The 14,490-nt window shown below is 41.0% G+C and overlaps 1 protein-coding gene across 2 annotated transcripts in view; it reads left to right on the top strand.

The window, feature by feature from the left end:
- Nucleotides 1-14,078, top strand: part of MTX3 (metaxin 3) — a 71,964-nt gene extending 57,886 nt beyond the window's left edge. The window contains exons 7-9 of one of the 2 annotated variants that reach the window (XM_077462605.1): nucleotides 630-787; nucleotides 3,772-3,860; nucleotides 13,474-14,078. In XM_077462605.1, the coding sequence (XP_077318731.1) occupies nucleotides 630-787; nucleotides 3,772-3,860; nucleotides 13,474-13,575 (349 nt within the window). In that variant the 3' untranslated portion in view covers nucleotides 13,576-14,078. The remainder of the gene's footprint in view (nucleotides 1-629; nucleotides 788-3,771; nucleotides 3,861-13,473) is intronic. The other variant, XM_077462606.1, reaches the window with a different exon arrangement.
- The last annotated feature ends 412 nt before the right edge of the window (nucleotides 14,079-14,490 follow it).

Raw genomic sequence — 14,490 nt, 5'->3', positions numbered from 1 at the left:
CATCCGATGGTGGTATGTGCAAGTCTTCACTACAATACTTTGACTATAAGATCACCAAGCTACTGCCTCTATGACTGTTCCCAGCCTTTGACATCATTGATTTCAATATTGAAAGCCAGGGACACTGATCCTATGAGTCCTTTTGTAATAATACTCTGTTTTCCTAATCCCTTTTAACAAGCTCTGCACCACCAGTACCCATAACTGCCAGATGGTCCTGCCTATCGACTGTTACAGCCTGTTTTTATATTTCACGCCTTGCTCTTTTCTGCCTTCATGCTGAAACAAAATGTGTTCCCTTGTTGTTTACTATCGCCTTGATAAAAACTCAGGAGAAAAAAAGGTATAAAAAATTTAGGCAAACAAAATAAAACTTAACCTGTAATTGCACACTATACCAGATACCCATTTGAGCGTTGGAAAAACTGGGTGCTCAGCTATGCAGATGACAATCTTCTTTTGCTGCTGGCACTGGGCCACCCTCTGCTCCTTACTACCTGGAGGTGCCCATTTATAGAATGCATGGTTACAGATTTTTTTTTTTTTTTTTTGTGAAAGTCAAAACTGAATTTAAAGCAAGCATTACAGTGATTTAAGATGTGTAAGCTGGCAGTTTTGTCTAATTGCAGGCCTACGTCTCTGGATGCTTTTGTCTTTGGTTTCCTGGCTCCTCTTTATAAAGCTCACCTTTCCAAAATCCAGCTGCAAGAACATTTAAAGCAACTTCCCAACTTGTGTGAATTGTGTGACCGTATTCTTGGTGCCTATTTCACAGAGCCTGCTGAAGGTATGTACTTATGATTTGTAGCATGGCTGGTAAAGCTTTACAGGGGATTTGGTTCCTGGTAGCCACACCAGTAACAATTGATTTATTTAAGCAAAGAGCAGTGCCAAGTCAGCCAGCCAGCAGTCCACAAAAGTACTCAAATATTCATGTGTATCTAAGCCCCCCCCAAAAATGTAATGTATTGTAATTTACCGAGCCTTAGATAAGGTAGATGCATTAGATTTCATTATTCTTTCATTTTCACCTGGCATTTCTGCAAATAACACGCTTCCTGGCCCTTCTTATCTGTGCAGTAGCCATGGTTGTCACACAGGCTGGATTTCAAACATGTCTGCCTTTGTTCTCTATTACATGGTAGGTTGATGGGACGTGTAGTTTACACAAGAAAGAGAGGTGTTTGTACTTTATTTAATTCTTTTTTAAGCTCACATGATATGACGGGTCAACTTTGTAGACAGCGGAAGTTTATTCCCAAGGACAGTCCAGTTCTCCATTATATAGGCATATGTCTCCACCTTGCTTTATGGATGTCTCTACCGCATTTAAACATTGTTCCCTGGGATGACTAGATTTCAGAAGACAACAGCACACATTGCTTCTTCCCCCCCCCCCCCCTTTTTTTTTTTTCCTTGCTTTTTGCTTCTTGTTTTTTGTATTTTATTTTTTATTTTTTGGATGTTCTTTAGTCCCCTTTCACACATGCTGATGGTATGTCCGTATTTCATCCATCCGTTTGCGGATGAAATACGGACATCCATTCATCCCTATGGGATAGCGGGTGTCTGCGGATGAACATCCGCAGACACCCGATTTCGTCCGCCTCCGCAACAGTCCGATTCTGCAGACGGAGGAAAATCCTATTTTTCTATCCGTCTGCAGAGAGCGGATCAGACGAACACGGACACACGGTCCGTGCTCGTCCGATCCCCATAGAGGAGAGCGGAGAGCTGACAGAGCGGTCCCCGCACAGTGTGCGGAGACCGCCCTGTCCGCAGCCAGCTCAGCGGGGACAACGGAGCGATCCCCGCTGAGCGAGCGGATCTTCACGGGGCGGATCATTACTGATTCGCCCCGTGTGAAAGAGGCCTTAGTCCTTTTTAATTTTAAATGTAAAACTTTTCAACAAAGCTTACCTTAACTTTGTATTAACAGCTGAAAGTCTACACTTTTAATCGGATCTGGTTTCTTCTGTTTCAACTCCATTGCGACGGAGTAAGAATTATTAAAATTATGTAATTTTGCAATTTGTAAACCTTACTGTATTCTCTTAAAGTGGACCTTCAGTCATTTTTTTTCAACTTTTCCTCTATTAAATCTTCTGCCCTTTGTTGTTTTTAACCACTTAAGGACCAAGCCTCTTTCTGAGGTTTGGGGTTTACAAGTTAGAAACAGTTTTTTTGCTAGAAAATTACTTAGAAACCCCAAACATTATATATACATTTTTCAACACCCTAGAGAATAAAATGGCGGTTGTTGCAATACTTTCTGTCACACCCAATTTGCTCAGCGGTCTTGCAAGCACACTTTTTTTGGAAAAAAAAATAAGACAACAGTAAAGTTAATCCAGTGTTTTGTTTTTTTTTTTGTTTTTTTTATATTGTGAAAGATAATGTTACGCCGAGTAAATTGATACCCAACATGTCCCGCTCGTGGAGTGGCGACAAACTTTTACCCTTAAAAATCTCAATAGGTGACGTTTAAAAAATTCTACAGGTTTCATGTTTTGAGTTAGAGGAGGTCTAGGGCTAGAATTATTGCTTTCACTCTACCGATCGCGGCAATACCTCACATGTGTGGTTTGAACACTGTTTTCATATGCGGGCGCTCCTCGCGTATGTGTTCGCTTCTGCACGTGAGCTCAGCTTTTTTTTTTCTTTTTACTTTTTATTTTTACACTGTTCTTTTTTTAAAAAAAAAATAAGAAAATGGTGTCACTTATTCCTATTATCAGGAATGTAAGCATCCCTTGTAATATAAAAAAAAAGCATGACGGGACCTTTTAAATAACTTGGATCTCATATTTACACTAAAATAAAAATATGTCCCATTAAGAGCTACGCCCTGCTATGGTATGGAGACGGGCCATCTTGTCTCCATACCTAACACCGAGAAGGATCCAATCGCCTCCATCGCTGCTGGCGGCTCCAGTAAGCGGCGGAGGGCACCAGAGAGGGGGCGGCCCTCTCTCGTCACTGATAAAGGGGATCTTGTGGCGATTTTGCCACAGAAACCACTTTTATTGGAACTGCTTACTGGAGAAGAGGATACCAAGGATACCGGGGTTACGGTAGCTAGCTGCTGCCATATCCACGATATCCCTCTTCAAAGTGCTGACGTATATTGGCGTGAGCTGGTCCGGAAGTGGTTAACTTTGGATAGTAAAACCATTTTTCTTTCTAGCAGTAAATACCTTTTTATATAGCCCACTTCCTGTTTCTTGTCTGGGGAAAAAAGCCTAGGCTTATGACATAATGCACAGCTCTCTCTCTTGGGGGAGTTGAATCAAAAGTGTGCCAATGAGAGCTGCAGAGCTGGTGGTGTGCCTTTTTGTGTCTGTGTAAATCCAGGAAGTGAACAGGCAGCAGCTTCAGCTGCCCACAGTTAAAATGGCTGCAGCCAGACTCGGTGCAGCATATTTGGCAAGTACAGATACACAGTATATATAAAATAATATGCAAAGCGGTTGGAGGGAAACTTCAGAATGGCAAAGATGTTTTTATTACAAATTATGTAAGCAGACTGCAAGTCCTCTTTAACTGTGTATTCATCTGTTCATCTGGAGTTCAGCTTTCAGATCCCTATTCTGTGTGTGTACCCTGGGGGGTGCTCCAAGCATATACATTGTATGCGACTATATGATTTATCAAAGTATCAAACTCTTACAGATGCACTTCAAATAAGCATTAACTCTGTCTCTCTCTCTCTGACTTTTCTGTACTAATCCTGTTATTTCTGCTCTTACCTTCTCTTCTTTGGCTCTATAGGCTCATCTCCTGCTGGCCAGGAAGCAATAGATGCAAATTTACAGAAACTTACACAGCTTGTAAATCAGGAATCCAACCTCATAGAAAAGGTTTCTACTCTTCCTCTTTTCCTTTCTACTAAGCAGAACTGTGTTTATAAGAAACATTTCTCTTCTTGGTTCATCTTTCTCCAGATCTCTAATTGTGTTTTTAGTAATGCTAAAACAGCGCAAGAGCTGGCAAAATAGGTATATTGTTTTTGGAAGGCTGGAATAAATGAATGCTACTGAGAAGGATAAATGCATTCCGATGGGCTTGAAGATGTTCTATCTTAAAGCGGTATTATAAAATAAATCTTTTTTTTTTTTTAAATGTGGGCTCCTAAGTGGGTTATGCCATGGTGTGCTAGCATGCACCACATATTCACACTTTGACAGATTTCCCTGTCGTGCTGCATTGCAACCAATCCTATGGGTCCCGGCAGGTCCATCTTCACTTGGCTTTTATTCCGGGTTCCATCTCTTTGGCTGCTTGAATGGCCGGTCCACAATGATGTCACTTCCATGCATGCACACGGGTGCCACTTCACCATAGCACAGATCAGGCCCTGTAAATTTACGTTGAGCTGAAAATGCACGGCTCAGTGTACATGACAGGCAGGGGTAAACATTTCTAAGAGATTTTTTATGACCTCTGTTCTGTCAAAAAAAAACTACCTGGCAACAATTTTTTTTTTTATTACATTTTTTTTGTTTAAAGGACATTGTGCTGTATTATACCATGGATATGTATGAGGTGTGTGTTTCTTCTAAAGAAGGAAGTATAGATTCCTACACTATGCATTGCTGGTTCTGTAATGTCCACTTGAAGGATCTGTATAGCAAACCCATTTTTGGGTAGACTAGGGAAGGGTTAAAACATCAGTTTATTTTATTTATTTTTTGTTGTCTGGAAAGCTTGCTTTCCTAGACGCAACAGGAAGTGAGAGGAAATCTCTGCAAACTGAGGGGAATTTCCCCTTGGACAGCTGTCACAGTTCCAGTTGCATTAGAAAATTGACACCTCGCTGTAAACCCGTGGTTTTGGGGACAATTGTATGCTTTTTGTGTTTTTTCATCATTTTTCAGAGGGTGAATGTACCAAACAAGAACATAGACCGCAATAAAACTTGACAGATGTTTTAACCTTTCTCTACTCTAACAAAAAAAAAAAAACATTTTGGCGTACAAAACTTTTATACAATCACATGTCCACAATCTTTATGCAAAATGTATGCATTTCCCTCCTGTTGCAAAAGCATTCTATTACCTTACATTTTAACTAATGATTTGCAACATTTTGTTTTATATTATTGCAAACCCTAGAACTTCAGTTCTAGGTGTCCTACTAACAGTTTTGCAAACTCTGTGATAGATGGGATAGACCTGCTGCAAAAAGGCATACAAAAAACACCGCCTTCAGAGGGGCCTGGCATTGTTTGTTTTTTATATATTTATTTATTTTAACACCGCTGCATGTTGGCTTATCTGCCCATGCACATACAAGCTAATAAAATCCATATTGTGTGCCAGGTTCAAAGGCAAAAAGCCCCAAATTCCACATTCCCTGTGTTTTTTACGCTTAAGTGTTCATATGTGCCCTTTCACACCAGAACGTGGTGTACAAAACCCACATTCCATGCATGTGCGTTTCCTACACTGCATTTGTTACATTGCACCCGAGAGTACTTGGGGAACTCGGTCAAGTAATTGCCAGACCGTTCCTAATTTTTACTGACAGTCTACTGACTGGAATGGTACCAGCTGATTGAAGAACAACCAATGTAGCACCAATATTTAAAAAGGGCCCAAAATACATCCCTGGGAATTACAGACCAGTTAGCCTAACATCAATAGTATGTAAACTCTTGGAGAGGATAAGGGACTATATACAAGATTTTAGTCATGAGAACAGTATCATTAGCAGTAATCAACATAGATTCATGAAGAATCGTTCTTGCCAAACCAATCCATTAACCTTCTATGAGGAGGTGAGTTGCCATCTAGATAAAGGAAGGCCTGTAGACGTGGTGTATCTGGATCTTGCAAAAGCATTTTGAAACAGTTCCCCATAAATATTTACTGTACAAAATAAGGTCCGTTGGCATGTACCATAGAGTCAGAAAACTGGCTAAAAGGGCAAGTTCAGAGGGTGGTGATAAATAGGCAGTACTCGGAATGGTCAGGGGTGGGTAGTGGAGTCCCCCAGGGTTCTATGGTGGGACCAATCCTGTTTAATGTGTTCATAAATGACCTGGAGGATGGGGTAAACAGTTCAATCTCTGTATTTGAGGATAATACTAAGCTAAGCAGGGCAATAACTTCTCAGCAGGATGTGGAAACCTTGCAAAATGATCTGAACAAATTAAATTAATGGGGTGGGCAACTACATGGCAAATGAGGTTCAATGGGTGGGAAAAAATATGAATGCAATCTGTACATTGGGGAGAGAACTTCTATGGGAATCTGGGATGGAAAATGATCTGGGGGTCCTAGTAGAGGCTAGGCTCAGCGATGACATGCAATGCCCAGCAGCTGCTAACAAAGAAAACAGAATATTGGCATGCATTAAAAAGGGGATTAATTCCAGAGATAAAACGTTAATTCTCCTGCTCTACGAGACTCTGGTCTGGCCGCACCTAGGGTATACTGTCCAGTTCTGGGCACCGGTCCTCAGGAAGGATGTACTGGAATTGGAGTGAGTACAAAGAAGGGCAGCAAAGCTAATAAAGCGTCTGGAGGATATTAGTTATGAGGAAAGGCTGTGAGCACTGAACTTATTCTCTCTGGAGAAGAGACGCCTGAGAGGGGAAATGATTTCAATTTACAAATACCATACTGGTGACCCCACAATAGGGATAAAACTTTTTTGCAGAAGGGAGTTTAACAAGATACATAGCCACTCATTACAATTCGAAGAAAAGAGGTTTAACCTTAAACTTCATAGAAGATCCTTTACTGTAAGAGCGACAAGGATGTGGTATTCCCTTCCACAGGCGGCGCTCTCAGCAGGGGGCTTCAGTAGTTTCAATAAACTATTAGATAAGCACCTGAACGACCACAACATACAGGGATATACAATGTAATATTGACATATAATCTCACACATAGGTTGGACTTGATTAAATTTTTGACCTCACCTACTGTGTACCTAGATAACACCCCAAATGCAGGTCTCAAATGCAGTGCATTTGCCTGTAGCAGATTGCATGGTACAGAAGTACCATGCGTTCTGGTTGCAGTGTGTTTTTAAAATGATTCATGCACTGGTTTTGGTGCGGTCCAGTGCAATTCAGCCCATTCAAAATGAATTGGCTGAATTTGCACCACTTGTGAATTGCACAGAAACCAGCCACAAAAGTGTATAAATGCATTCTGGTGTTTGAATAACAGCCAATAAAATGTTTGCATGTATATGCCTTTAAACACTTTGCATGAAAACACTCAACGTGCATAATTACAGTGGGGAAAATTAATTATTTGATCCCCTGCAGATTTTGCCCACTTAAAAAGAGATGAAGGGTCTATAATTTTTATCATAGGTGTATTTTAAATGCTAGAGACAGAATATTAACCAAAAATCCAGAAAAAACACATGATACAAATGTTGCAGTTCAGTGGGTAAAATTAATATTTGATCCCCTACCAACCAACAATAATTCTGTCTCCCACAGCCTGGTCATATTAGGTGCTCATGTGGCACACAGATTAGTCAATTTTAAGAAGGGGCTCCTAATGACAACTTATGTGTATAGAAGACACCTGTCCACAGAATCTTTCTTCCATTCAAACCTCACCATCATGGGCAAGACCAAAGAGCTGTCAAGACGTCGGGGACAAGATTGTAGACCTGCACAAGGCTGGAATGAGCTACAAGACCATCAGTAAGAAGCTTGGTGAGAAGGAGAAAACTGTTGGAGCGATTATTCCCGAATGGAAGATACAAAATAACCATCAATCGCCCTCGTTCTGGAGCTCCATGCTAGATTTTGCCTTATGTGGTAAGGAAGATCATGAGAAAAGTAAGAGATCAGCCTAGAACTACACGGGAGGAGCTTGTGAATGATTTCAAAGCAGTTGGGACAACAGTCACCAAACAAACCATTGGTAACACAATACGCCGCCATTAATTGAAATCCTGCAGTGCCCGCAAAGGTCCCCCTCCTCAGCAAGACACATGTACAGACCCGTCTAAAGTTTTGCCAATGAACATCTAAATGATTCATAGAAGGACTGAAAGAGCTGTGGTCAGATGAGCCGGAACTTGAGCTTTTTGGCATTAACTCGAATCGCATTGTTTGGAGGAAGAAAAATGCTGGCTGACCCTAAGAATACCATCCTTCCAGTCAAGCGCAGAGGTGAAAACATGCTTTGGGGCTGTTGCTAAATGTACAGGCTGACTATTCCACATTGAGGAATGGACTGGGCCATGTATTGTAAAATCTTGGATGAGAACCTTCTACCCTCGTACCGCCAAGGCACAAAGTAGTGGCTCAGGAAGAAGCACATTGAGGTCATGGAGTGGCCTAGCCAGTCTCCAGACCTTATTCCTATAGAAATTTATGGAGAGAGCTGAAACTTCGAGCAGCTAAGAAACCTTAAGCATTTAGAAAAGATCTGTAAAGAAGAGTGGACCAAAATCCCTCCTGAGATGTGTGCAAACCTGGTAACCAACTACAAGAAATGTCTCACCTCTGTCCATGCCAACAAGGGGTTCCTCCAGCAAGTACCAAGTCATGTTTTGCTTGGGGATCAAATACTTATTTTACTCACTGAACTGCAACATTTGTATTATGTTTTATGGATTTTTGGTTGGTATTCTGTCTATATCATTTAAAATACACCTACGAGAAAAATGATAGGCCCTTTATTTCTTTGTAAATGGGCAAACTTACAAAATCTGCAGGGGATTGAATAATTTTCCCCACTGTTAGCATTTTTTTTTTAAGTTGCCTTTTTTTTGCCAACTCCTGGCAGAAAGACCCAGCATACATCAGAGTATTTCAGTACATCCGTGTGCATGAGGACTTTCATCTATAGTTAAGACACCCTGGACCAACATGCAATTAAAGTGTATCTAGAGCCAACACATCTTTCTAGCTTTGAATAGAGTAGGAAATTGTTAAAATCCACTGGGGAGAACTACCTTCGCTTTCTCCTTTTTAGATACCCAACAGGAAGTGAGAAATGGGGACATGGCCTCAGTTGTCACTGGAACACGTGTTCCCAGTTAACATTTTTTATTTACCTCTTACTGCAGTGACAACCGTCAAATTTCAGATTTCCTGTTCCTATTTATCCCTGTGACAATGGTCATCGGAATCGATAGAGAACATAGATCACCCCAGCAGGGGATACAAACAGCAATTAAAAGCTATAGGAACCCTTTTAAGGCACAAGGTGCTCAACTTTTTCAATAGCAAGGGTCACGTAACTGGTTGTAGTCCACAATGAACTATTGGGTTTTACTGCCTCCCAAACAGTAAATGTAAGTGAGACCTTGCTGTCCTGATCACCCTGTAAGGCTGCTTTCACACTGATGTGCTGCGATTTACCTGCACTGCAGGTGTAGCACTGTGTACTTGCGGCTTTCCTGTGGGTTAGCTGTTAGATTACTTCTTTGCAAGTGTGGTGCACCTTCTGAAAGCGCACCAAACCCGCAGGATATGATAGTCTATGACTTGGTGCACCTGTGGATCAGTGTAAAAGCAGCCTCATAACCATTTTTTATAAGTGCTAATATGACCATTGCAAAAGGGCATTGTATGCAATATTTAATACACTAACCTTTTCCTCGTTCAGCTTCTGCTGGTATTGCTCTCCAGGCTGCTAAAAAGGTCACATGAGAAGTGCATTTGGTATCATTCTGCCTGGGACAGGAGCCAGGCTCTACAGAGGAAGCATTGGCTTATCCGGCTTCTGCTCCCTCCATGGCCACCTGCCGGCTCCATGCACTCTGATGCTTTTGGATGGCGGATTGGCTACCTGCCATGTGGTCTTGGCGACCTGTCATCCCAGAGCATAGGCATGTGCTTCCCTGGTTTGAGGTTGCTGGCCACATCAGAGGCCCGTGGCTCACCCCTGCTTTAAGATATGCTCTGGGTACGATATCAAAAATGAATCTCCCAGTTACTGTGGACAGCGTTGTCCTGTTTTTTTTTTTGTCTTGGGTTTCATAGATCACATCTACCTTGTCCCAGTGTTGGTGACATTTGCCCTCCATTGTGTATTGCATAGGATATAAAAGACAACATTTTCTAGAGAACTGAACAATACACATCTGGTAATGCCATTGCTGCTGAGCCACAATTCCCTATAGGTGTCATCTGGAAAATAGTTTCATATTTCTGGGAATTAAGTAGGTGTGAATGGATAGTACAATCTATTGGCACAGCAAATGGCCCATTACAGCCCAGATTACACTCCTGTGTCTAACCCAGGGAGCAATGACTACTCATCTAGAAAAGCACACCAATTGTTCGTGTACATAGCTAGCAATATGAATAATTTGCTCTTGAATTGCTTAAACAAAGCTTTCTTTATACCCGGCTGGCAGGCCACATTGATTATATTTTGCTTTGAGCCCAGTCATATTTTCCAGTAGTTCATAAGAAAACCGTATTTTCTCAATTATCCTGATTTTAGAAATTCTGTGTCCTTTACGTGGATGTGTGCTGATGTCATTGCAGGGGAAGTATCTATAAACAGAATACCTTTGTGTCTACACACTCATTACTGAACTAAATGGGTTGTGTTGTCGTTAGGAAGCCATTTGGACTTTTTCCCAACAGTAATTTAACACAACTTCACTTTTCCATAAAATAAATCTTTAAAGAAATACTCTGGTCCCATTGAAAAAGATTTCAAATAAGTAGTGTTGAAATCGCATAATAGCATCCGATTACTGTCCGAATTCACAGTTTGCATTGCAATCTGCGAACCGATCTGGAGGCCATTCGGGAACCCGCACTGGGTTCGCAGGGTTCTCGCATCGCACCAGTGTAAACAGAGCCTTAAAGGGGTTGCAAACCCTCCTTTTTTTTCATCTTAACCACTTAAGGACCGCCTTACGCTGATGTACAACGGCAGAATGGCGCGGCTGAGCACAGGAACGTTGCCAGCGGTTTTGACGTTAATGGCTGTGTATTAAAGTGGTTGTATAGTCTTTTTTACAACTTTTACCTACAGGAAAGCCTGTAGGTAAAAAAAAAAATCTCCTAAACCTGTGCGGTTTAGAAGATATTCCCCTCGCAATGCGCCAGCCACTGACTGCAGCGGCGCGTGCGCACAGGGGATTCTTGGCTGAAAGTCCAGCAGACGCCGGACCCTACCGGAAAGAAATCTCCCTTGCATGCGTGGGAATGACAATATCGCGGCTCTGGCCACTCACAGCGCCGGAGCCGCGATACTCGGAAGACACGCCGAAGGAACATGTCAGCATACATCGGGCCAGATGTCGGGGCCTCGTTCTAAGGTAAGTATTTCATAATGAGCTACTTTTTTGTATTTATTTATTTTTTTTCCTTAAGGTTATTATTCGAAACAATAATCAGCCAACTAATTGATTATGAAAATAATCGTTAGTTGCTGCCCTTTTATATAAATATAATATAATTTTTATTTTATTTTTTTATAGTCTATGACCTGGCAACAGATATGAAACCTGTGCCCATGGACTTCTGCTTACTTGTGATTCAGGAGCTTGGCAACCCTGGGCATGCAGTCCGCAAAGGCCATACTGCACTTGGGAATCTGTAGCTTTGGCCTATCCCCTAATGTCTCTTGCCCTTTGAATTGGTGTTAAACCCAAAATTGAACTTAATATATAGCAGCTTACCAATCATTAGATATGGCGGCTGCATTAATTTTCTTTTGTTGGGCTTCTTTCATCTGATGATCTGGCCAGTAACACTCTTCGTGTATTAGAGTGCCTCCACTCTGGATGGATGAGTGCAGGGGCATTTTTTGGGGGGGGGGGGGGGGGGGGAAAGAGTGTTAGTACATCTAACAGATTGAAGCCAAACTCCAGCTAACGCTTTAAAAGCAGTTACACTAACTGATTTATTTTTCTTTTGGGAAAGGTGTTACAGAAATAAAAGCTGATCATTGTACACACCCCTGTCAGCAGTAAATGGTTTGTCTCAACCCTCTAACTGCTACATCTATAGGACAGCATGTTCTTTTGAAAAACAGACTTACTGGCTGGATCACCAGGGGGAATTAAAAGAGACTAAAAAAGAAAACGCAGCCATTACATCTAAGAATTGGTAAGCTGCAATATATATATATATATATATATATATACATGTTTGCTTTTGGGTTTAATGATGCTTTTATTATTGGTCCCTCAATATGATACTCAGTGACCAATAGGTTGTAACAGGTGAGATGAGATGGGCCAAAGCTTCAGAGGCAAGAGTTGTAGACAGATTTCTCTGAGCTAAAGGTTGAGGATAACATGTCAAGGTGCCTACATTTTACTGCTGTTTTCAGTTTAGGAACTATTACTTTATGGTTACACTTAAAAAAAATAAATAAAAAAAAAGTCAAATCTCTTGTGTCTACTTTTTGATGACAGTAGAGGTTCTGACATTTGACGGTTCAATGAATGGTCCAAGGCTTAGCCCCAATAGGGTGGGGCTTAATCTTCCCTGGACGTAGGTTCTGTAGAGTTCCACAGGGGTTAAAGTGTTAATAAACTATATCTAGTCTCCCACAGTACACAGAACATGGAAATGCAATTATTTGCTTATTAATACCTTTTCTCATCAGCAGTATATGGCAGTCTTGTGACTTCTGTCAGTATCTGGTTAAAGCTTTGAGGAGGAGTTTTCATTCTCTTCTGATTGTCCTATGAGACTGCATGCCTCCTGACCCTCTGTCTGGACAGTGCTGATTGGCCCTGTGCTGATTACATGCACCCTCTCCCAAAAAAAATAAACCCTAAAAATTCTAGCAATACACACCAAACCAAGCATGTGGAGAGTACCCCCAAGGCTCTGTACTATCAGGAGGTGGGAGGGGGGGAGGATCAGAGAAGACAGAATCAAACAGCCGTTTTACACAATACAGAGAATTAACCCCTTAGGTTCCACAGTGTACAACAAGCATGTTCTACTGCAGGGATATGCAGTTATCAGACCTCCATTACCTACAATAATGTGTTCTTTGTTCAAACTTTAGAATATGCATCAGTGGGCTGTGACTTTTACTAGAGTTTGTGGTTTTTCACAAACCAAACATGTATTCCTTAAATGCAAATCTAGAGGATAGAATGGATTGATTGTAACAAGAAAGTATGCGCAAGGTATAACGTTCTGTAGAAGTGAAGTAGCCATCCTCTTTGGCTACTGGGATCTAAGAAAAGATCATTTCTGATTGGTCCCCATGGCTACAATCACATTGGTGGAATTCATAAGCTTTACAAAATGCCAGATCTTCCAGTAACTAGACTCAGTTATTTTCCTGTGTGATCTGTCAGGCGGGCTCAGTTAAAGGCAGTAAAATTGTGCCCAGTGCTTACCCCTGGGAACCAATCTATTGTAGTCCTATCAGATAAAACTACATTCTGATTTACATGCTATGGATTGCTGAACTTGGTGAATCTCTCTAGGAATAAGTCCATGTGAGTAGCATTTGTCTGTCTATGAATCCGTTTGCTAACGTTTTCTTTTGCTTTCTGCAGATGGATGATAATCTCCGGAGGAGCCCTCAGAATCGTCCTCGGGCACTAAATCCCACTGCTTCCAGTGCAGACAGAGATTCATCCCAGTTCCTTAAACCATGACCATGCTGGTGCCCCAAGTTACCGCTATCCAGGTCCAGCCAGGAATTATGTTTAACCTGATCTGCCTTATGGCTGCCTGTTGTCAGAGATCATCCTTAAGGGGAAACTATCCTCAACTTTCACGTTAGATGTTCAAGTATATTTATGTTTGTTTTTATGTTTTTTTTTTACTTTTTATTTATTTCCTCCCCTCGTGTGTTGTTGTTTCTGTCTTTTAATTGTTTCCTTGAAGCCCCCAGATTGTACTCTGTGAAGCCTAATCCATTGAGGCCAGTTGGCCTTTCTCTACAGCCTATCGTCGGCTGTAGTAATTTTCACCAACTATTTTTGTACCAACTTATTTGCTAAGAAAAGGTTATCCTGTCGTAGTTTTACCCCTGCTGTGTAATACGAGTCTGCAGAAGGGAGCAGTCAAATGAAAGTGTAGGGAGATTAGTAAAGAATTATATTTAGTTGTACTATTTTGAATTGTCAGTCCGCTCAAAGCTGATATATATATATATATATATATATATATATATATATATATATATATATATATATATATATATATATATATATATATATATATATATATATATATATATATATTACTTTCACTCAGAGTAGATCATCTTTTTAAACACCCCTACTCTGTGTCAAAACTATTTTCAGTAATATACATGGCAGTAAATTAATAAGAACAATTGGCAGAAAAGAAACAGACACTAAAAAATTGTAGTGTCCTGATCTGTTGAAAAGTACCCTCTTTCAATGTTGGTCAGTGGGGAAAGGGTACCTTAAATTTGTTATCCAACCACTGCCCTGTTGGTCAGTGGGAGAAGGACCACTTTACATTGATGATCAGTGGAAGGAAGAGCCCTCACAGACCGCTAAAAAATAATCATTGGTGTCTGTGGTTTCCGAACTGAGTGA

This window comes from Lithobates pipiens, unplaced genomic scaffold, assembly GCF_037356315.1.
Source record: "Lithobates pipiens isolate NorthernLeopardFrog02 unplaced genomic scaffold, aLitPip1_a1.2 Scaffold_3, whole genome shotgun sequence".
Classification (NCBI taxonomy): domain Eukaryota; kingdom Metazoa; phylum Chordata; class Amphibia; order Anura; family Ranidae; genus Lithobates; species Lithobates pipiens.
The sequence above is the reverse complement of the archived record's forward strand: the minus strand, read 5'-3'. Positions and strand labels throughout refer to the sequence as shown.